General features: G+C 35.8%; 1 protein-coding gene across 1 annotated transcript in view; it reads right to left on the bottom strand.

The window, feature by feature from the left end:
- The window catches only part of LOC123555187 (transformation/transcription domain-associated protein-like), a 28,587-nt gene extending 10,183 nt beyond the window's left edge, over positions 1–18,404 (bottom strand). The window contains exons 1-2 of the mRNA XM_053548873.1: positions 18,327–18,404; positions 12,351–12,493 (exon numbers count right to left, since the gene is read on the bottom strand). Coding sequence (XP_053404848.1) covers positions 12,351–12,430 — 80 coding nt within the window. The 5' untranslated portion in view covers positions 12,431–12,493; positions 18,327–18,404. The remainder of the gene's footprint in view (positions 1–12,350; positions 12,494–18,326) is intronic.
- Positions 18,405–25,064: the final 6,660 nt, after the last annotated feature.

Raw genomic sequence — 25,064 nt, 5'->3', positions numbered from 1 at the left:
TCAAGGAAATGTAACTCTTCTTGAACCTGGAGAGCAGAAACATCAAAGGGACATAATATAGCGAATATTTTCTACTTGGGTGCATTTGATTTAACATTCAACTGTGACCTGAATTTCTAAATAATGATCTATGATACTGTGTGCTAAAAATATAGAACAACTGGAACAGTCTGTAAACAGCAAAAATATGCTGTAGCAGAATGAAAATTGTTAAGCTCTAACTGGGACTCGAACCCAGGACCTCTCACTTCTAAGGCAGACACTCTACCACTTCCCTATAACAGCAGTAGCTATAGCTAGGCAGTTCAAGTGCACCGATTACATTACGTGAACTGGAACAGTTTTGTGACAATAACACATAATCGGCATACTCCGGATTATCGGCGTATTCGCTTTGTTACCTAACAGCAATTTTCGTGTAAAGAAAAAATATAATCTAAAGCTGCAAACATTTTAATCGGTCAAAACTGCCAAAATTTCTCCGACGTGTTTTTTAGAGTATGAACTTACTAACTGGTAGTACCAGTGAAAAAAAACTTACACTGAATCTTATATATTTGCCTTTTTAGCAGCTGGCGAATGGCAAAGACAGTGGGCTTTGTCCAAATATAAGCAATTACTTTACCAGTTTCGAGAGGATATCAATTGATAGGAAATTACAGTTACAAACTAAATACCTTTCTGCAACACATGGAGTCATTAGCACTTACTGTCAATCAGTATTATGACTAAGATCGACGAACATTCATTCATTCAAATAATTTATAGACAGAGTCCATTGTTTACATTTTTAATCGTAACCGGTGCTCTTGTAAAAACCACTTTTTTTGAAAAATCGAAGAATGCGAAGAGCTATGGTGTGGTCTCTACAAAAATCATTCCTGTGAAGTTTGGTGTAGTTCTGCCAAGTGGTTTTCAAGAAGAAGATTTTTTTAGGAAATGCTGACGGACGGACAACGGACTCCGGACATTGAGCGGTCACAAAAGCTCACCATGAGCCTTTGGCTCAGGTGAGCTAAAACAAGAGCACCGCCTTGCGGGTGCTGACGCTCATCTGATTTTTTTTGTGTAATAGAAATATTGTCCTACCCATGATTTTCTAAGTCTAAAAAGGGCCATCATTCTTGCAAAAAGCAGGATAGAGTTATGTTTCTTGATGTACAGTGTCCACTTATGATGGTGAAAAACTGTTGCAAGTTTTAAAGCAATAGCTTTGATAGTTTATGAGAAAAGTTGACTTAAACATAATACTCAACCAAGAAAATGATTTTCTAAGTCCAAAAGGGGCAATAATTATTGCAAAAAGCAGGATGGAGTTATGTTGCTTGCTGTACAGGGTCAGCTTATGATGGTGAACAAGTGTTGCAAGTTTCAAAGCAATAGCTTTGATAGTTTAAGAGAAAAAGTTGACCTAAACATAAAACTTAACCAAGAAATCTGATATTTTCTAAGTCCAAAAGGGGCCATAAATCTTGCAAAAAGCAGGACAGAGTTATGTTTCTTGCTATACAGGGTCAACTTATGATGGTGAACAAGTGTTGCAAGTTTTAAAGCAATAGCTTTGATAGTTTAGGATAAAAGCTGACCTAAACATAAAACTTAACCAAGAAAACTGATTTTCTAAGTCCAAAAGGGGCAATAAATCTTGCAAAAAGCAAGATGGAGTTATGTTTCTTGATGTACAGGGTCTGCTTATGATGGTGAACAAGTATTCCAAGTTTCAAAGCAATAGCTTTGATAGTTTAGGAGAAAAGTTGACCTAAACATAAAACTTAACCAAGAAATCTGATATTTTCTAAGTACAAAAGGGGCCATAAATCTTGCAAAAAGCAAGATGGAGTTATGTTTCTTGCTATACAGGGTCAGCTTATGATGGTGAACAAGTATTCCAAGTTTCAAAGCAATAGCTTTGATAGTTTAGGAGAAAAGCTGACCTAAACATAAAACTTAACCAGGCAACGCCGACGCAGACGCCGACGCCGACGCCGACAACCGCTCAAGTGATGACAATAACTCATCATTTTTTTTCAAAAACATGGTTCATACAGGACTTGGCAAAAAAAATTCAAGGACTTTTCAAGGACTTTTTAAGGACTTTTTATGGATTTTCAAGGACTATTTTAATCGCTTTAAATCTTAAATTACAAAACCATTTAGGCTCTTCATAAGGCATTATGACAAAAGAAAAGTCACAGAACAGTTTTATTTTCCATAAGCTACAATAGCATATCTTAACCTTTATGAGATCTTCAATGGGATTACCTTTTATGAGCTATATTTGCCTGTATACATACTTAGTACATGTTTTTTATAAGTCTTTCAAGCTCTCAAGACTACATCTGTAGTTTTCAATTTGTCCTCAAGGGACTTCACTTCTTGTTTTCGCGTGTGATTTCAACGCACTTTCTCCCATAGTTCCGACATCAATGAGTTTATCACATACACTTATGCTTGTCTGACTTAAACTTCTTTAACCACGATGAATAATCATCCTGTGTAAGCCATTTATTGGCGAAACTACATTTATTTTTTGGGCCACTCATTGTTGTTGTTGATAGTCACGCTACAATGACCTTGCGCATAATATTTTAATGTTGTGAAAATCGCTATTCCATATCTAACTTCCGTACCGAAACGGTGTTCAACTAGCGTTCCCTCCGTGGGTGTGCATGTATTTTTATTTTACACCGTTTTTTCGCTCGTTTTGACTTATTTATTATTTATTTTTTGTATTTTTCCCCTACAATACGATTGCATCCCCGTTTTTAGCAAAATTTAAGGACTTTTCTACCTTTTTTTTCAAAATTCAAGTACTTTTTCAGGGGATTTTTGGAAGAAAAAAATCAAGGACTTTTCAAGGACTTAGGATCAAATTCAAGGACTTTCAAGGACCTGTGCGAACCATGAAAAAATCAGATGAGCTAAAAATGAAAAAAATGCTCAATATTTACACAGTATGATATTTACGGCTGTATACTGTATTTGCTGACATATACTGTTTGCTACTGTGTTATCCAAATGGCCACAAAATATGAATTTAAAGTAGTGATTTATTTCATGAATTGTGTAAATTAAGAACATAATTATTATTATTATTATTGATCACGAATATGAATATTAAATACAAATACATGGGAAAAAATACAAAGACACAAAACCATTTTATAGAGTATTCTTCATACGCATGTGATTAGGCTCAAAATGGTGGAAACAAGAGGGCCATGATGGCCCTGTATCGCTCACCTGAGAACCATTGCTCAAAATGATATGATCAAGTTTTGACATACAGCACATATGCATACACATTAAATATCATCAGGATAAACATTTTCTTGTAACAGTCCCTTTTAACCTAGTCAGGGCCAATTTCCATACCAAGTTTGAGGGTCCTAGGCTCAAATGCTGCATTTTTGTACTAACATGACTATTCCTTACCCTTGAAGACTTAAATAACATTTAAAACCAATCTCATTAGATGCTGCTGAGATATATTCGTTTACATAAAATAAAGGGAGGTAATTTGCCATAAATTCAGTCAAAAGTTATGTTCGAGTCCATCTGATGGCACAAATGACATTTCAAATCAGTATCTTCATTGGTTACTGAGATACACCCATTTTAATTTGAAACAAAGGGAGGTAATTTGACATAAAATCAGTCCATAGCTATCTACCCTGATTGCCTAAGTCCAACTAAAGACAATAATGAAATTTCAAATGAGTTCTATAAATATTTACCGAGATAAATCCATTTTTATTAAAATCAGGGGAGGTAATCATGCATTGGTATTATGCATGTAGAAGATACAGAGTACAAGCCTATACAACAATATATTAGTAAAGCATTCATATCGATAAATGTTCCATCAAGAGTTATCTAATATGACTGTTTCTTACCATGGAACAGGGGTGTAAAATTCCACTCGCCCGCTCGCATTGGCGAGTTAAAGTCTGAGTAGGACGAGTGGACCTCGCTGTATACTCGACCGATCGGGCGAGTGGTTTTTTACGTCCTTACTTTACCAAAATTCAGAAATTACAATTCCAAAATGTCAACAAACTTTGAGATGGTTCAGTCGCTACCTGGATTGACTGGAATTTACCCGCGAATCATAAAGATATCAAAACGTCATGCCGGTAATTTTCCATTCCACAAGCACGTGCAACCTATCATATTAAATATCTAATTTATATCGACATGTACACAAAAACCGTGCGTAGTGCATTCATTTTTTAACATTTTCGCATCAAGTTTTCAACACTTGTTGAGAAATAATACTATTTGAATTCTATAATGATTTTAAAAAGATATCGACAGAAATGTAGGCAAAATTCTATAAAAACGGTCGAATTTTCATATAATCATTTGTAAAAATTCAAACAGCGCGATCTTAGTTACTTATTTCTTTCTAAAAGTAAATAAATGATGAATACTCTGGGCATAAAATTCAGACTTTTGACCAGAAAGAACAAAAAACAGAATAAAAAAATCTTAAATAATGAAAAAGCGGCAGCAATTACAATACATGGAGTAAAACGATTTTTGGCAAACAGATTTCTGTTAGTGCGACAGAACAGGTTACGTGATCTCGTGAACGTAAATAGAAATGCGATTTTAAAATAAAGCAATGTGATTTCATTGCGGTTTTTAATAAGTTTTAAATGAATCTTTGTACATGTATTTTTTGACCATCAATTTAAAAGTTTTTCTTGTCAAACAATAATGTAAATTCCTTGAGAGCAAATAGGTCACAGAGGTAGGATATCCACTATAGTAACTATTCTTTGAGACAATTATCTTTTATACGGGATATAGCACATTTGCTTTTGATAACAAATTAAAGAAGAAACTTTTTACTGATTTCTATTTCTCAGCATTTTTAAGAACCGATGCGGTACGATCAGACAGTGATGTGTCACATGGCGCGAAAACATGACGTATTGCCATGACAATCTAGAGCAAAAATACCGCTTTGATCTCCACTTCAGATGTCAAGATACTGACACACTTCTTTTAGCTCTTTGTGGGGGTGTAAATTGATCATGAAAACAAGGTCAATTACTTAGTTTATCAACAGAATAATTACCGATAATCTTTAACGTTTTCTTTCCTCTCTTTCAACACAGGTGGATGGGCGATGATTATTGTGTCCAAATTTTTTAGACACTTTTCAAAATAAATATTTTTCGGGAAATAATACTATTGTACATAATACTCCTTTCATAAAAGTGACAGTATTAAAAGTGTCAATTATTAGGGCGAGTGGCTGTTCACTAAGGGCGAGTAGATATTACTGGCTACTAGTCCTGCAGGGCGAGTGGTGTGGAAATTTTTTTTACACCCCTGTGGAAGACATAAATAACATTTCAAACCAATCTCATTAGAAGCTGCTAAGGTGTATTCATTTAGATAACAAGAGTTGTCCGTAAGACAGCCAAGCTCGACTATTCAAATATTGTCCTAGAAGCAGGAAAATTTTACCCAAAAAGGTAAAATATCAAAAGAATTTCAAGTTCAAAAGGGGGAATAATTTGACCAAAATGCATATCAGTTATAGAACTTGCTGCTATCAACTAGTTTTATAACCCCGAAGGCACATGTGAAGTTTCAATTCAATATCTGCATTAGTTTTGGAGATAGAAACTTGCATGTAAAACTTTAACCAGAATTTTCAAAGTCTAAAAGGGGGCATAATTTGCTCAGAGTTATGGGTCTTGAACCAGTGAGGTAAGTAATTGATCTAGAAAAAGAAAAAATAAGTTTCAAATTTATATGCCTTTTAGTAATAGCTGTATGTACTTGCACGCAAAATTTTAACCAGAATTTTCTAAGTCCAAAAGGGGGCATAATTTGGCCAAAATTAAAGTCAGAGTTATGGGACTTGCTGCTATTAACTAGTTTTATAACCCCGAAGACACATGAAGTTTCAAATCAATATCTGCATTAGTTTTGGAGATAATAACTTGCATGTAAAACTTTAACCAAAATTTCTAAGTCTGAAAGGGGGCATAATTTGCTCAAAATACATGTCAGAGTTATGGGACTTGACCCAGTGAGGTTGGTAATTGATCTAGAAAAAGAAAAAATAAGTTTCAAATCTATATGCCTTTTAGAAATAGCTGTATGTACTTGCACGCAAAACTTAAACCAGAATTTTCTAAGTCCAAAAGGGGGCATAATTTGGCCAAAATGAAGGTCAGAGTTATGGGACTTGCTGCTATCAACTAGTTTTATAATCCCGAAGACACATGTGAAGTTTCAAATCAATATCTGCATTAGTTTTGGAGATAGTAACTTGAATGTAAAACTTTAACCAAAATTTTCTAAGTCTAAACGGGGGTATAATTTGTTCAAAATACATGTCAGAGTTATGGGTTTTGACCCAGTGAGGTTGGTAATTGATCTAGAAAAAGAAAAAATAAGTTTCAAATCAATATGCCTTTTAGAAATAGCTGTATGTACTTGCACCCAAAACTTTAACCAGAATTTTCTAAGACCAAAAGGGGGCATAATTTGGCCAAAATGAAAGTCAGAGTTATGGGACTTGCTGCTATCAACTAGTTTTATAACCACGAAGACACATGTGAAGTTTCAAATCAATATCTGCATTAGTTTTGGAGAGTTATTGGACCTGACCCAGTGAGGTTGGTAATTGATGTAGATAAAGAAAAAATAAGTTTCAAAGCTATATGCCTTTAATTGATGGCTGTATGTACTTGCATGCAAAAACTTAACCAAGGTGTGACGCCGACGCCAGGGTGAGTAGAACAGCTAGACTATTCTTCGAATAGTCGAGCTAAAAATAAAGGGAGGTAATTTGTCATAAATTCAGTCAATATGTATTTTCACTGATTGTCCAAGTCCATCTGTTGACATAAATGAAATTTCAGATCAGTATCTTAATTAGTTACGGAGATATACCCAATTTAATTTGAAATAAAGGGAGGTAATTTGACATAAAATCAGTCCATAGTTATCTACCCTGATTGTCTCAGTCCAACTAATGACAATAATGAAATTTCAAATAAGTCCTATAAGTATTTACTGATATAAATCCATTTTGATTACAATCAGGGGAGGTAATCAGATATAAAATAACTCTGGAACCTACGATTGGATCTGACAGATTCGTCATGGAATCCAAGATTTATTGTTGTTGAAGATATTTTGCAAGTTTGTATCAAATCAAACCATAAATGAAGTCTCTATATGGCTGCAAAGGCCAAAATAGCAAATTTTGGACTTTTAAGGGGCCATAACTCTGGAGCCCATGATGGAATCTGGCCAGTTCAAGAAAGGAACCAAGATCTTATGTTGACACAAGTTTTGTGCAAGTTTGATTAAATTCAAATCATAAATGAAGCTGCTATTGTGCAGACAAGGTCAAAATAGATAACTCTGGAACCTATAATGGAATCTGGCCAGTTCAAGGAAGGAACTGAGATCTTGTGGTGATACAAGTTGTGTGCAAGTTTGGTTAAAATAAAATCAAAAATGAAGCTGCTTTTGTGCAGACAAGGTCAAAATAGCTAATTTTGGCCCTTTAAGGGGCCATAACTCTGGAACCTATAAAGGAATCTGGCCAGTTCAAGAAAGAAACCAAGATCTTATGGTGATACAAGTTGTGTGCAAGTTTGGTAAAAATCAAATCATAAATAAAGCTGCTATTGTGCAGACAAGCTCAAAATAGCTAATTCTGGCCCTTTCAGGGGCCATAACTCTGGAACCCATAATGGGATATGACCAGTTCAAGAAAGGAACCAAGATCATATGGTGATACAAGTTGTGTGCAAGTTTGGTTAAAATAAAATCATAAATGAAATCACTATCGTGCAGACAAGAAATTGTTGACGGACGACGGACGAAGGGTGATCACAAAAGCTCACCTTGCCACTATGTGACAGGTGAGCTAAAAAGAGCTGGTCAACCCCATGTTTATTGTGGCTGGAATTTTTTCTCTTGAATAGTTCTGTTGAGTTCAGGTAATTTTAGGGTGGAGGGGGGGGGGGGGGGGGGGGGGGGGGGGTTGGGGGGTGGAATGCATGCAAAATTGCAATAGTGTCCAGTGCCTATATAGAACATATAGTAACAAGAGCTCGTCGAACACGAAATGCTCCCCTTGATGCATTCAGTAATTGCACAAGGAACAGAAATTATATGCTCACTGTAAACAAAAGTTCTATTGTTCTGGTTCAACCTGACCTTGACCTTTAACCTACTGACCCAAAAGTAAACAGGAGTCAGCTGCTGGTCATGATCAACCTCCCTATTAAGTTTCATGATCCTAGGCCCAAGCATTCTCAAGGTATCGTCTGGAAAGGGTTTAACTGTTCTGGGTCAATGTGACCTTCACCTTTGGCCTACTGACCTCAAAATCTACAAGGGTCATCTACTGGTCATGACCAACCTCCCTATCAAGTTTCATGATCTTAGGCCAAAGCGTTCTCAAGTAATTGTCTCGAAATGGTTTAAATGTTCCGGGTCACTGTAACCTTGACCTTTGAACTACAGACCTCAAAATCTATAGGGGTTATCTGCTGGTCATGATAAACCCTCATCATCTTTCATGACCCTTGGCCTATGCATTCTCAAGTTACCATCCAAAAATCGTTTCACTGTTCCTGGCCAATGTGACCTTGAACTTTGACCTAATGACCTCTAAATCAATAGGGGTCATCTGCTGGACATGACTAATCTCCTATCAATTTTTCTAATACTAGGCCCAAGCGTTCTTGAGTTATTGGCCGAAAACCATTTTACTGTTCTTGGTCATTGTGACCTTGACCTTTAATCTACTGATCTCAAAGTCAGTTGGGGTCACCTGCTGGTCATGACCAACCTGCCTATCAACTTTCACAATCCTAGGCCCAAGCAATCTGGAGTTATCATCCGGAAACCGTTTAACTGTTCAGGGTCACTGTGACCTTGACCTTTGTCATACTGACCTCAAAATCAATAGGGTCATCTGCTGGTCATGACCAACCTCCCTATCAACTTTCATGATCCTAGGCCCAAGCGTTATTGAATTATCATCCGGAAACTGTTTAACTGTTCAGGGTCACTGTGACCTTGACCTTTGACATACAGATCTCAAAATCAATAGGAGTCATCTGCTGGTGATGACCAACCTTCCTATCAACTTTCATGATCCTAGGCCCAAGCGTTACTGAAAACTGACATGAGCATCATTTTGAAGGTCGGTATCTAAGCAATCACTCTCAAATGGTGTGAATTCATGGGGAGTTATTGACACTATGTTGCTATGTTCATGAAATACAGTGTACATATGGGTCACAAACTAAATCCCAAAGTTACATATATTTGCCGTTAGTGAAAAAAGGAGGTGCTATTGAATGATTTGTTGTTACTACACCAACACCTCTCAGTTGTTCTTTCCATTTAAACCTATAAAAGCTACAGTTTGGTTTTACCACATATTATAACATGCTCAAATTCAATGCTGAGAAAACAGAAATAATAATGTTGATATCAAAGTATAATTCCACATGTTGAGGAAGATCAGTGACTCTGCAACTATGAATGTGAGGAATAGATGAATCTCAGACAGTGTTAGACATTAAAGACAACTTGCTGCAGTTTCTTGTATGAGAGATGGGGTAAAAATTTCCCAATAATAGAATTTGTTCAAATTTATATATGAACACAGTTTAATGTTAAAAACAGAAAAATGCAAAAACAATCATAGGTCACCGTGCTTGTTTAGGAGTTATCTGCCTTTAAAACTGGTTTTTATCTTAAAATTTGCATACTCAAGGGCAGATAACTCCTGAACAAGCATGGTGACCTTTGATATTTTTCAAAATTCTCTTTCTAACATGACACTGTGTTCATATATAAAGTTTGAAAAAATTATATTATTAGGATTTTTTTACCCCAAACTGCAGCATGCATCCTTAACATGTTCAACTCTGTATGCAGGGCTGTGTATCCACAATTGTACATAATAGGTCAGACCAGATGGTACCTAACCTGTGATGCAATAAACATTTTTACCAATTGCTTTCCTACCTCGCATTTGATCACTGCAATGTGTTGTTTCATGGTATTCATAGCACCATATTGCACAAACAACAACATGTACTGGCACCATTCACAAAACATTATTTAAGAAATAATATATCTCATTTAGTGATTTGTCGCTGAATAAATCATTGTTTTGGAGTTCAGATGTGAAGAAATTATATCACGAGGGCGCAGCCCAAGTAATATCATAATATGCATCTGAACGACAAAAAATGATTTTATTTAAGAGCAAATCACTAAATGAGATATATCATTTCAATTCTAACACGTTACCAAGGATTTAAAGTATATTCTTGACTGCATTCATTAAATATTTGCCCATTTTCAATTGGTTTCTTTTCCAGCGCGCCGTTATGCCGTTTGGCGCTATGACGTAATAATTATGACATCACAATATTGAATTGTTGTATAATAATTCACTGTTTTCAGCCGCCTTCTTTGTTTAATAGGAAAATGAATCGGTTCATATTAGAATTGTCATTTATATCTAAACAGCATGTTTAAAACAAAATTTTAAGTTATTAACTATTTTGAAATGACTATCCAGTACTGATGGTCAGTGTCTGGTGGTATTTAGCCTTCAGGATTCAGTAAAATTGATATTAAAATTTCAAACTCAAACTCAGCTGAGACCGTTTTGTGAACACGAGGCCAGAACTCAGCAACTCGGATTGTAACTAGAACATCTGATCATAGAAGGAATCCCATTGGGCTAGCAGCGAAAATACATACTCAAACCTAAAAATTTCTACTCAATCTTCCTCAGTCTTATTATTTACAACATGTAGAGATAGTACCTAAGTTTTTCAAATCATAGGTTTGAAGTTAAAAAGCTTTGAAATGAAGACAAAATTAATGTCCATATATTTCTCAAAAACAGAAATATAGACAATATTTTAACCAGAAGAGTGGAGTTATGAGCATTTAATATTTTCATGTTAAAGAAAATTTTGTGATCAAGGAAATGTAACTCTTCTTGAACATGGAGAGCATAAACATCAAAGGGACATAATATAGTGAATATTTTCTAATTGGGTGCATTTGATTTAACATTCAACTTTGATCTGGATTGCTAAAGAAGATTTTTAAAGCTTTTTCCTATATAAGTCAATATAAAACTTGGGACCCCCAGGGCAGGGCCTCTTTTCACCCCAGGGGTACAATTTGAACAATTTTGGTTGAGGACCATATGCTACAAACCAAATATCAAAGGTCTAAGTGTTGTGGTTTCAGACAAGAAGATTTTTAAACTTTTTTTTCCTATAATTATAAGTCTATGTAAATCTTGGGACCCCCGGGGTGGGGCCATATTTGACTCTAGGGAGATAATTTGAACAATCTTCGTAGAGGACCCCTAGATGATGCTACATACCAAATATCAAAGCCCTAGGCCATGTAGTTCTGACGACTGACGACGCACTGCGGACGATGGACATCAAGCGGTCACAATAGCTCACCTTGTCACTTTGTGACAGGTGAGCTAAAAACTCATTGAAAACGGAATATTATTTGATTAAGTATAGTAAGCAATATAAAAATGATCTGAAGTTTTCTTGGTGCTATTTTTTATTTATTAATCTTTGGAAAGGTGTTTAATTCAATTTATGTGGTGGAAAAACAAACTAACGACAACATACATGAAGTACTTTAGTCTGAATATTGAGTTGTATTCTCTACCCTATGCATCTAAAAATGTTCAGATAATATTTTTATTACACTTTGTTTTGTCATTTGGATTAAGACTATTCTTATAGATATTTTAGGATTTTTAACATTCTGCAGAGATCAAGCCATCTGTGGTATAAATAGTGAAACTGCAACAAAGGGAAGTAACTCAATTTCTGTAATTATATATAGTAAAGAAAAACCATAAATAGCTGAAATCTATTCTTAAAAAGTGTCTTAATCAGTATTTGCATAAAATTGATTTAAAAACTGGCTAAAAACATTTATTGAGTGAGTTTGATCTTTACCTTACTTTTATTCATTTTTTTATAAATGGCAGCCATTTTGACATTTTGAATAACTTCGGCCATACTAATTTTTTCGAACTTAATTCCTTTTACTTGTTATCAAAGACACCATATTCTTGCTTTCTATCAAGTTTGATGCCTTTCCCGCAAACAGCATGATTTTTTCACCATATGCCTGCACTATTATAACAGTTAATGGTTCTGTCCAAATTGGAAGATGGACAAGTTCATTACAGACATCTAGCATGGTTAAATAAACATGTCTAAAGGAAAAACAGAACTTTGTCTTTTGTGCACTGAAAGAAAATTGTGTCTCATAAATATAATAATTACCTGTAGATGATGATGACAAGTTCTAGAAATTGTGCATTTAGTTCCTGATCATCAATGAATCTTTTCCCTATATGTACCATCAGTTTAACTAGTAGAATGGCCTTTTCTCGGATAAATGGCGCCTGATTCAAAGCGATTGTACCCTATATAAATATAAAAATACATAATGTAAACAAAAGCTGTCACAGGAGACAGCCTGCTCAACTATTTCGATACTGGATAGTGAAACTGGGCACATCTGAGGAAACTGGAGCTGTCAATGAAGTGTTTAATGACTCCAATGGTGGATGAAGATATTGCATAATAGCTTGAGTGTGTGTCAAACATATAAAGTAGTAAGAGAGGTAAAGACAGTGTACTAAAACACTATGTAAGTACAATTCTAAGCAAAAAGGGGGCATAACTAGAGGATGCTTTTGTAAAAACTGAAAAACTGAAACTGCTTTATTTGATTAAACGCCTAATTTTACATATAGTATATTCACTGGCGTTGTACATTAAATTAAAAACGAAAAATCATGATAAATTATATACATAATGGTATCAAACAAGCAAATTCGATGAATTGGTATCCCCCGCCGAAAGGGTTTGTGGTGAAGAATGGCAAAAATATATCCGTCAGAAAGTTAAGGATGTTAATAAGAAGCAAATAATTTCATTAGTCAAAATCAATTTAACAGAAAACAAATGTTTAATTAAAGAGTACATAATAAATGTATGATACTTTGATCCTGACTAAAGAATTTATTTTGAATGGGATATGCTTATTGTAATAAGCTTAGCTTTTAAAATTAAATGCAGTTAATTGAAATGTGAGCTTGAAGTTTAACTGGAACAAAATATTGTCTTTGAGTGGTTTGGCACCAGGTGTTGCTGATTAACATGTACATTTCAACTTAAACGAACAGATGTCCTTAAGAGAACACAGGTAAGATATCTTGAACATGGCTGAGGGCATTTAGGTTTGTGCAGTCACAACTTAACATGTATCTATTTTTTTTTTTAGGGGGTGGGGTGGGGGTGGGGTAACGGGGAGAGGAAACAAAATTTCACATGTTGATGGAAAATTAAAAATGAAAAAAAAAAAAAGGGTTAAAAGGGTGAAGTTGGGGGGGGGGGGGGGGGGGGGGGGGTGGCAGAGGATGCATGATCAGTGGTGGGCATGACTGTATGGTCAGGAGTGAGGTGGGGGAACTTGCATGTTGATAAATAATCATGGAAGGTTTGAAAAAAATCTAAAATAAGAAATGAAAAAAAAATATATTATTATTTGTTTTTTTTTTGTGGGGGGGGGGGGGGGGTGACCAAGGCAAGTGGGTGACCAGGTGTGGGTGTGCAACTTCACATGTTTATAATAAATGTTCACAGAAAAGAATGAAAGAAATTTAATGAAATTCTGCCAAATGGTAAGTTATGTACGAATATGTGGATTTTTAGACAATTAAAGGGCAATAACTCTGAAGTTACAAAAGAAATCCATATAAAATTGTGTGTGCACAACCACATTATAGTGCTCTAAATTCTGTTAAAGTTTCATAGTCCAAGGTCAAATATATCAAAAGTTATGATGCAGAAATTGCCATATCTATAGATCTATAGTACCCTAAGTAATATAGTTAACACTAGAAACTTCTAAGGGCCATAACTCTGGATGTTACTTGGGCAATCTGTCTGAAACTTGATGGGCCCCATAACCTCATGGTGAACATGTTTATGAAGTTTGTCTGAAAAAAATGTAAAATAATGAATTTTTTTTTTTTTTGGGGTGGGGGGGGGGGGGGGGGGGGGGGGGGGTGTGACCAAGGCAAGTGGGTGACCAGGTGTGGGTACACAACTTCACATGTTTACAATAAATGTTCATGGAAAAGAATGAAAGAAATTTAATGAAATTCTACCAAATGGTAAGTTTGTTATGTACAAATATGTGGATTTTTATACAATTAAAGGGCAATAACTCTTAATTTACAATAAATCCAAACGAAATTGTGTGTACACAACCACATTATGGTGATCTAAATTCTGTTTAAGTTTCATAGTTCTAGGTCAAATATATCAAAAGTTATGATGCAGAAATTGCCATATTTATAGTACCCTATATAGTTAACACTAGAAACTTCTAAGGGTCATAACTCTGGTGTTACTTGGGCAATCTGACTGAAACTTCACGGGCCGCAAGAACTCATAGTGGTGAACATGTATATGAAGATTTAAATAAATATTCCCAACCATTTCCTAGATATGGCTCCGGACGGACAGACGGACGGACGGAAAGATGGACGGACGGAAAGACGGACGGAAGGACGGACAACGCCAAAACTATATCCCTCCGACTTTCGTCGGGGGAAAACAATGAAACACAACATATTTGACAAAAATTCTGTACAGTGCAAATTACAACATTGCGTATAAAGCATACGTCGATCACACTACATAATAGAGTATACTCAGCATCTCTACTATATTCAGTGCACCAACAGAGAAATAATCAGAACCACGATTCAAAGCTTTTAAAAAACAGTGTTTTGAGCTTTTTCTTAAAAGTGTCTACCGAATCAGAATTTCTCACTTCTAATGGTAGTTTGTTCCATAGTTTCGGCCCTACAGTTTGAAAACTTCTATCGCCAAATGTTTTACGTTTGTTAAATGGTACCTCGTAACAACCTGTAACAGAGTCTGAAGACCTTAAACTACGTTTTGGTACTTGTTCCGATAATAATTCAGTCAAGTAAGATGGAGCTTGGCCGATTGAACAATTAAACATGACAGTTAAAATCTTAAATTCAATTCTAGCTTTGATAGGAAGCCAATGCAGTCGGAACAAAGCTTGTTTTGAACTTTCGTATTTGCTGAGTCTTAAAACGAGTTTGGCACCCATGTTCTGTATCCTTTGCATTTTCTGAATTTCACAGTGAGGAATACCATACAATATTGCATTGCAATAATCTATATGTGAAATGACCAGTGATAATGCCAGAATTTCAGTAGCCTCTTTAGTAAGGTATTTTCTAATATTTTTGATTCTAAGATAATTAACCATTGCGGTCTGACATTTTCTCTTGAAATGATCCTTAAAACTAAGATTTTCATCTAAGAACGCCCCTAGGTACCTTATACAATGTACTGATTTGATTTTGTCACCAGCAATGTCAATTTGTAGAAGTGCATGTCTCCCCAAATGCAAGAAATCAATAGGGGACAGGAGCAAAAGTCAAAGAGACACTGACGGTAGGCTGCAATAGTGATAATTACTTGGCATATCTGATCATCCCACTTAGTTTCAACATTCTGAGCCTAGTGGTTCTCAAGTTATGAACTGGAAAACAGTTTTCCATGTTCAGGCGCCTGTGACCTTGACCTTTGATCAAGTGACCCCCAAAACAGTAGGTGTCATATACTCTGCATGTCCAATCATCCAATCAAGTTTCAACAGTCTGGGTCAAATGGTTCTAAAGTTATTGATTAAAATGTGTTTCCTATGTTCAGACCCCTGTTACCTTGACTTTTGATGGAGTGACCCCTAAATCAAGAGGGGTCATCTACTCTGTAAGTACTATCACACTATGAAATTTGAAAGTTCTATGTCAAATGGTTCTCAAGACTAGGGATGGATTACCATGTTCTGTCCGCTGCAACCTTGACCTTTAATACAGTGAAACCAAAAACAATAGGGGTCATCTACTCTGTAAGTCCTATCACCTTATGAAGTTTCAACATTCTGGGTCAACTTACTAACCAAAATGGATTTCCTTGTTCTGTAAGCTGTTACCTTGACCTTCAATAGAGTGACCCTAAAATCAATAGGGGTCATCTACTCTACTTGTCCAATCCTCCTATAAAGTTTAAACATTCTGTGTCAAGTGGTTCTCAAGTTACTGACCGGAAATGGTTTTCCATGTTCAGACCCTGTGACCTTGACTTTTAATAAATTCTGCATGACCAATCATCCTATGAAGTTTCAACATTCTGGGTCAAGTGGTTCTCAAGTTACTGATCAGAAACAGTTTTCCATGTTCAAACCCCTGTGACCTTTAACTTTGATGGAGAGACCCAAAAAACAATAGCGTTCGTCTACTCCACAAGCCCTGCCGACCTATTAAGTTTAAAGCTTCTAGATCAAATGGTTCTCCAGTTATTGATCGGAAATGAAGTGTGACAGACGGATGAAGGGAAGGACGAACAGACAGGGCAAAAACAATACGTCCCCCAGTGGGGGTTGGAGGAGACATAATTCATAGTTTAGTTTATACTAATTTATTTATTCTCAATTGCCAAACAAGTTCTTACAACTTATATTAATGGCTCTCTCGACTCATTCCAGACGGAACCAACCTCTAAGAGCAGAGAGAGAGAGAGGCAATGTGGAATTAAAGTGTCTTGAAAAGGACACTATCACCAAGGCAGTGGTCGGGATCGAACAGGGGACCCTTCGATCTCAAGGCGGACGTGCTACCACTGCGCTACGGCAGCTCCACATATTTCATTAAACATTGGTGCAAGAGTTATGCACCTTGTGTCATATGATGCGGGTGATAATGTGGAACAACTACTTTAAGTTTGAATCAAATGCATTTCATAATAACTTAAATATAGTGAAAATGCATCAAAATTAACCTTAAATTCTAAGTAATTCTAAGGGGGCATAATTCATGACAAATTGCTGCCAGAGTTATGCACCTTCTGTCATATGATGTTAGAGATAAGGTGAGCAAACTATTTTTTTATTTTGAATCAAATCCATTTGGTAATAACTGAGATAGAGTGAAAGTGCATCAAAACTTCTAACCTGAAATTCTAATTCAATTAAATATTGGTACCCGAGTTACGTGCCTTGTGTCATGTGATTTGGGAGATGATGTGGAACAACTACTTTCAGTCTGAATCAAATCCACTTAGGAATAACAGAGATAAGGAGAGAAAAAAAGAAAAAGTGTAAAAAAAACAAGAGCTGTCTCCATAGGATGACACATGCCCCCGATGGCACTTTGAATGAATAGTTATGGCCGATGTTAGAGTTTAGGACCTTTGACCTACGGACCTGGGTCTTGTGCGCGACACGTTGTCTTACTGTGCCACACATTCATGCGTAGTTATTTTAAAATCCATGCATGAATGACAAAGATATGGACCAGACACGCCCATCATTGCACTATCATGAAATATGACCTTTAACGTCTAAGTGTGACCTTGACTTTTGACCTACGGACCTGGGTCTTGCGCGCAACACGTTGTCTTACTGTGGTACACATTCATGCCCAATAATTTTAAAATCCATGCATGAATGACAAAGATATGGACCGGACACGACCATCAATGCACTATCATGAAATATGACCTTTAACGTCTAAGTGTGACCTTGACCTTTGAGCTACAGACCTGGGTCTTGTGCGCGACACGTCGTCTTACTGTGCCACACATTTATGCGTAGTTACTTGAAAATCCATCCATGGATGACAAAGATATGGACCAGACACGCCCATCAATGCACTATCATGAAAAATGACCTTTAACATCTAAGTGTGACCTTGACCTTTGAGCTACGGACCTGGGTCTTGCGCGCGACACGTCGTCTTACTGTGGTACACATTCATGCCAAGTTATTTGAAAATCCATCCATGGTTGACAAAGATATGGACCGAACACGAAAATTGCGGATAGACGGACTGACGGTTCAAAAACTATATGCCTCCCTTCGGGGGCATAAAAATTAACCTAGGTGGGGACGTGTAAAGATGCCGACACCGGGTTGAGTAGGATAATTCAGCATATAGTTGAGCTAAAAAGCAAAACGAAAAATCACCAGAACTGTAAAAATTTCTGCTTGTGTTTGATCACTACTTTATATTTTATTGACAGTGGTCTTTAATAACACTATTCTCCAGTAATATCAAGTTTTACATAAAAATGGAGGTAGGGGGATAAGTGTCAACAGTCTATTGTACATATTTATCTGCACAAAATAATCAAGCATGATGTTACCTTAGTTTTGACCAGTCTTCAACCACTTTTGTCCGAGCCTTCATCACTTTACAATTTGGTGTTTTCTCAACAAGCCCGACCAAAATCTGAAGAACTCTTCCTCATTACCATTGCCATGACAACAACCCCATTCTTCACTAGGTCAAAGCTGAGTTCACTTGCAACTGTAAATGTACATTATTATCTGACGTTAAGTCATCTGTTTCTTTAAATTTTATGCTTCAATGACATTCTCTCTATATCTGAACAGAACAGTATTTGCTTGACAATGCTTAATAATTTGTTTAAGTTTTACATATCAAAAACTTATTCAATACAACTGACAAAACGGCTGGTCAAATATTCATATCAAATCCATACTTCTGTAAAGTGAGTTACCATAGATATACAATGTAAGATATAAAGAACTACAATATATTTTCATACAATATCTATCTAGCATTACATAAATGTTTAACTGTTAAATAACAGTAATTTTCCCTTTCTTGAATACCATACATTACACCCAGCAACTCATACATTGCTCCCTCACCGAATTAAATTCAATCTCCAAAACAAGATGCCCATGGGCAACATGTCGAGCCTGCTAGCTCTCATAAGGACAATGAGTTGCACTATAAGGATTTTACATGCCTGCCTGTGTAAGACGGGGTTTTCCCTAACCGAGGGATAGTGTGGAATGGAAAACCAAGCGTTAGCGAGGTTTTTTATCCATGCTGTCCCGAGGGTAGGGAAAACAGCTGTCTTACACAGGCAGACATGTTAGATCATTTTTCTTGCCTACCATGTTCAAAATAGATCGTGGAGACAAATAGGTTTGGGTATTTCCTGATATTATTTATAAAGTTTATGACGTCACAATGGTACCAGTACTATGTGACGTCACCTTAGTGCACGCTATTTTAGGCAAGGTTTTTTCCCTAGGGAAAGACAGGAATATCTATCCCCGGCGCATGCTCGGATAAATGTATACTTTCCCCGCTAGGTAGGCAAGAAACAATGCTCTAACTCCACACAGTCATTCTTGTAGCTGAACTTTGACCTCTAAATGTGAACTTGACCTTAGACCTAGGGACCTGGTTTTGTGCATGACTCTCCAGCTTATAATGGTGAACATTCATGCCAAGTTACATCAAAATTCCATCGTGCATTAAGAAGAACTGCTCCGGACAAATTTCAACTGACCTTTGACCTTGACTGTGACCTTGACCTTTGAGATAGGAACATGGGGTTTGTGCATGACACTCCTCATTGAGGTTAACATTCATGCCAAATATAAACAAGATTGGTCCATACATGTTCAAGTTATGGTCCGGACAAAATTGAGCGCATGATATACACCAAACTGCCAAAGGTGGCGACTAAGTCGAGCTCACTGCAAGCGGGCTCAACAAAAAACAAAAATATCCTATGCACCTATACATTAATTTCGAATTCAGATTAAATTGATCCAAAATCAAGAATTTACCTGGGTTAGATATTGTAGTGCTAAATGCTCCCTTGCCATTTTAGTAAGCACTTTCATAAAAGTTGTGATCAGTCTGTCTGTATAGCACTGGTTGTGTGCACATGCTGCCTTCAATATCATCAGTGTACTGAACAACTGGCAGGTTGATCTATTTGTCGCCCTGGAAACAGCAGAAGTTCTATTTCAAAGGCTTTGCATGAAAGTGAATGTACATAAAACCTCTCATTGAATAATGCTAAAGTTGAAATAAATGTGCAAAATGTTGTCTTGTATGACTGTAGACTTTATCATTGTGTACATAGCCTTTTATCAATGTGTACATAGCCTTTTATCATTTTGTGTATAGCCTTTTATCATTGTGTACAAAGCCTTTTATCATTGTGTACATAGCCTTTTATCATTTTGTGTATAGCCTTTTATCATTGTGTACATAGCCTTTTATCATTGTGTACATAGCCTTTTATCATTTTGTGTATAGCCTTTTATCATTGTGTACATAGCCTTTTATCAATGTGTACATAGCCTTTTAGCATTTTGTGTATAGCCTTTTATCATTGTGTACATAGCCTTTTATCATTGTGTACATAGCCTTTTATCATTTTGTGTATAGCCTTTTATCAGTGTGTACATAGCCTTTTATCATCGTGTACATAGCCTTTTATCATTTTGTGTATAGCCTTTTATCATTGTGTACATAGCCGTTTATCAATGCCTTTTATCATTTTGTGTATAGCCTTTTATCAGTGTGTACATAGCCTTTTATCACTGTGTACATAGCCTTTTATCATTTTGTGTATAGCCTTTTATCATTGTGTACATAGCCTTTTATCATTTTGTGTATAGCCTTTTATCAGTGTGTACATAGCCTTTTATCATTGTGTACATAGCCTTTTATCATTTTGTGTATAGCCTTTTATCATTGTGTACATAGCCGTTTATCAATGCCTTTTATCATTTTGTGTATAGCCTTTTATCAGTGTGTACATAGCCTTTTATCATTGTGTACATAGCCTTTTATCATTTTGTGTATAGCCTTTTATCATTGTGTACATAGCCGTTTATCAATGCCTTTTATCATTTTGTGTATAGCCTTTTATCATTGTGTACATAGCCTTTTATCATTTTGTGTATAGCCTTTTATCATTTTGTGCATAGCCTTTTATCATTGTGTACATAGCCTTTTATCATTGTGTACAGCCTTTTATCATTTTGTGTATAGCCTTTTATCATCGTGTACATAGCCTTTTATCATTTTGTGTATAGCCTTTTATCATTGTGTACATAGCCTTTTATCATTGTGTACATAGCCTTTTATCATTTTGTGTATAGCCTTTTATCATTTTGTGTATAGCCTTTTATCATTGTGTACATAGCCTTTTATCATTGTGTATAGCCTTTTATCATTTTGTATATAGCCTTTATCATCGTGTACATAGCCTTTTATCTTTTTGTGTATAGCATTTTATCATTTTGTGTATAGCCTTTTATCATTTTGTGTATAGCATTTTATCACTGGGTATATAGCCTTTTATCATTTTGTGTATACAGTCTAACCCCTCTTAAGCAGCCAGCCAGGGGAAACAGACAATTTGGCAGCTATAGCGAGGTGACCGCTGATGGAAGGGCAGCCAGAATATTTATATATTTCAGACTTCTGACCAGTGTTCAATCATAACTTAAGGCCAGTTTCTTTTTCGTTTTACTCATCATTTTACCAGAATACATTGATGTGCATTTAATTTCGCAATTCTTATGATCTCAGCAATCGACAACTCCAGCATGTGTTGGGAAAAAAAAACTGTCATCTTCGCCATTTCGGTAAAGGGAAACTACTCTATGAGCTTTTTGTATAAACTAAAATCTTAGATCGCCGTTAAGTTCCTTAAAAGAACCAGGTAGTTTATATTTCTTTCAGAACAATTTTTTTTAGTATTTTGAGAAAAAAATATAAATAAAATCACAAATCTCTTGAAACTAATTAAAGATCAAATATAATTATCTTTTACCGAGATCAAACTGTGAATAACAAAACTGGCACGAGTTGACACGCTAATTGCTGATAATTACTGGCCATTTGATCATAACAAAAAGACGATCACACCTTTTGTTATCAGATTGAATTGAGAAGCTTCAACGACCGCAAAGTGAGCATCCAAAGTCATACACTTCCGTTTAGAAGACAAAATCCTTGTTAACACATAGAATTCCAACTAAGAGATCATAATCAGTAATTATTATCAAACTGTTGCAAAATAAACAATCTGTCCCTAAATATACAAATGTTGATATTTTCGGATACGTCCTTTGTGCTCGAACAGTCCCGAGATTTTGGAAAAATTAAAATGATTGGATGCTGACAGGGGTAAATATGGTGGCCGGGAGGCAAATTCGTTGACCGCTGAAGCAGGTAATAAAATAGAGTAACAAGAGGGTCATGATGACCCTAAATCGCTCACATGAGTAATATGAGCCACGTTTCAAATGGCAAACTGATGCTAAAATATCAGAAAGTAGGTCAGTAGGTCACATTCATGGTAACTGAAAGTCAGTTTTAAGGTATTAGATCACTAATAGAGAACCTCCTTTTTGAAGAGTATTCAATTCCTACCACAAACCTACTTTTACTGCAATTCTTAGGGGGGCATAGGTTCAAGCCCTACTCGGACCAAATTTTTTTTTCATTTTCCTTTTTTTTCTAGTAAGTTTTTACTTCTTTCAAGACTTATTATTGATTTCTTGTACAAAAATGGAAAAAGATGAATCTTATAAGCGATTTCTTGGTGCTCAAAGTGAATTTACTACTTAAACCGAAGGGGTAGAGTTACACATCTTTAAAAATATCGAGTAACATGCGGTGAAAGTTCTCTATTTTGCTTTCACTCTTAGATTATATATTGTGGAAGAAATTTAGGTAGGTTTTACGTCTGCCCTAAGATTATTTTTAACTGGAGTAAGCAAAATTCAGAACAGAACACACAGCATTCGACCTTATTTTTTCAATGTTGAAGTATGAATTCTGTCTCATTAAATCCGTTTACTTGAGGCACCATAGAAAAAAAGATATTGACATTTTTATTTTGTATTTTATAATTGTTTACCAATAGTTTGATGTTTCTTTTATTAAAATTAATGGTCAAATGAGTTCTCTGCAAATGTTTTGGTTAGTGGCTATCACTTTGAAATTTGTCTCTACTTGAGCTTGAGGAGATACCATAAGTTATACAAAATTTATAACAAGAGGGTCATGATGAACCTGAATTGCTCACCTGAGTAATATGAGCCACATATTTTTAAAATGGCAAACTGATGCTAAAATATTACAAAGTAGGTCAGTAGGTCACATTCATGGTCAATGAAAGTCAGTTTTAAGATTGGTGGGCAAAACTGTACATGTCATCTAAATTACAAGGCTGTATCTTAAACAAGAGCTGTCTGATGACAGCGCGCTCGACTATTCGAAGAACTGATTGAAGAATGGGGTCAAAATATTTCCACGGATATTCAGACAAAAGAAATAAATAGATTAGACAAACAATGTTCCTGTATTACTTTGATTTTGATAAGTCTTGCACTAAATGGCAATATATGAGGCAATTTCAAAGTCCAAAAATGGCCATAATTCAGTCAAAATAGTTATATACTCTTGCCTACAGATGGAAATCATAATGATAAACAAGTGTTCAAAGTTTAAAAGCCATATGTCAAATAGTTTTGACAAAACATGGACTTGTATGAAAACAGAACCAATTTCAAAGTCCAAAAAGGGACATAATTCAGCCAAAATAGATAACAGAGTTATTTTCTCTTTCCTACAGATAGAGACTATTATACTAAACAAGTGATAAAAGTTTCAAAGCCATATGTCAAACACTTTACAAAAAATATGAACTGGTACGAAAAACTTAACCAAGATTTCTAAGTCAAAAGGGGCCATAATTCAGCCAAAATCCTTGATGGAGTTATGTACTCTTGCCTATAACTGGACATGGTGATGGTAAACAGGTGTTGAAAGTTTCAAAGCTTTATCTCAAAAGACTTTGTCAAAATATGAACTGGTACGAAATATTAACCAAGATTTCTAAGTCGAAAGGGGCCATAATTCAGCCAAAATCCCTGATGGAGTTATGTACTCTTGCCTATAACTGGCCATGGTGATGGTAAACAAGTGTTGAAAGTTTCAAAGCTTTATCTTAAAAGACTGTCAAAATATGAACTGGTACGAAAAACTTAACCACGATTTCTAAGTCAAAAGGGGCCATAATTCAGCCAAAATCCTTGATGGAGTTATGTGCTCTTGCCTATAACTGGCCATGATGATGGTAAACAAGTGTTGAAAGTTTCAAAGCTTTATCTTAAAAGACTTTGTCAAAATATGAATTGGTACGAAAAACTTAACCACGATTTCTAAGTCAAAAGGGGCCATAATTCAGCCAAAATCCTTGATGGAGTTATGTACTCTTGCCTATAACTGGCCATGGTGATGGTAAACAAGTGTTGAAAGTTTCAAAGCTTTATCTTAAAAGACTTTGTCAAAATATGAACTGGTACGAAAAACTTAACCATGATTTCTAAGTCAAAAGGGGCCATAATTCAGCCAAAATCCTTGATGGAGTTATGTGCTCTTGCCTATAACTGGCCATGATGATGGTAAACAAGTGTTGAAAGTTTCAAAGCTTTATCTCAAAAGACTTTGTCAAAATGTGGACTGGTACGAAAAACTTAACCAAGGTGTGACGCCGACGCCGTGGTGAGTAGGATAGCTCTACTTATTCTTCGAATAGTCAAGCTAAAAACAAGAAAGTAGGTCAGTTGGTCAAGGTCACAGTCAAGTGACCTCTATTCACTTGGGTAATTATAATTAAACAGTCTAGGAAATATGATCTGATAATTTTTGAAGTATTTATTCCTATATAACTTATATAACAAGTGACCCCAGGGCCAGGCATCTTTCATCCCAGGGGCATAATCTGAACAATCTTGTTAAGAGATCCACTAGGCAATGCTACATACCAAATATCAAAGGCCTAGGCCTTGAGCTTTCAGACAAGATTTTCAATTTTTTTCCTATATAAGTCTATGTTAAATTTGGGGCCCCAGGACAGGGCCTCTTTTCACCCAAGGTGCATAATTTGAACGATTTTGGTAGAGGACCACAAGGCAATGCAACATACCAAATATCAAAAGCCTAGGCCTTGCAGTTTCAGACAAGAAGATTTTTAAAGTTTTTTTTCCTTTATAAGTCTATGTAAAACTTGAGACCCCCCGGGACA

Source organism: Mercenaria mercenaria, chromosome 7 (genome assembly GCF_021730395.1).
Source record: "Mercenaria mercenaria strain notata chromosome 7, MADL_Memer_1, whole genome shotgun sequence".
Lineage (NCBI taxonomy): Eukaryota > Metazoa > Mollusca > Bivalvia > Venerida > Veneridae > Mercenaria > Mercenaria mercenaria.
This window is presented reverse-complemented; position numbering and strand designations above follow the sequence as displayed.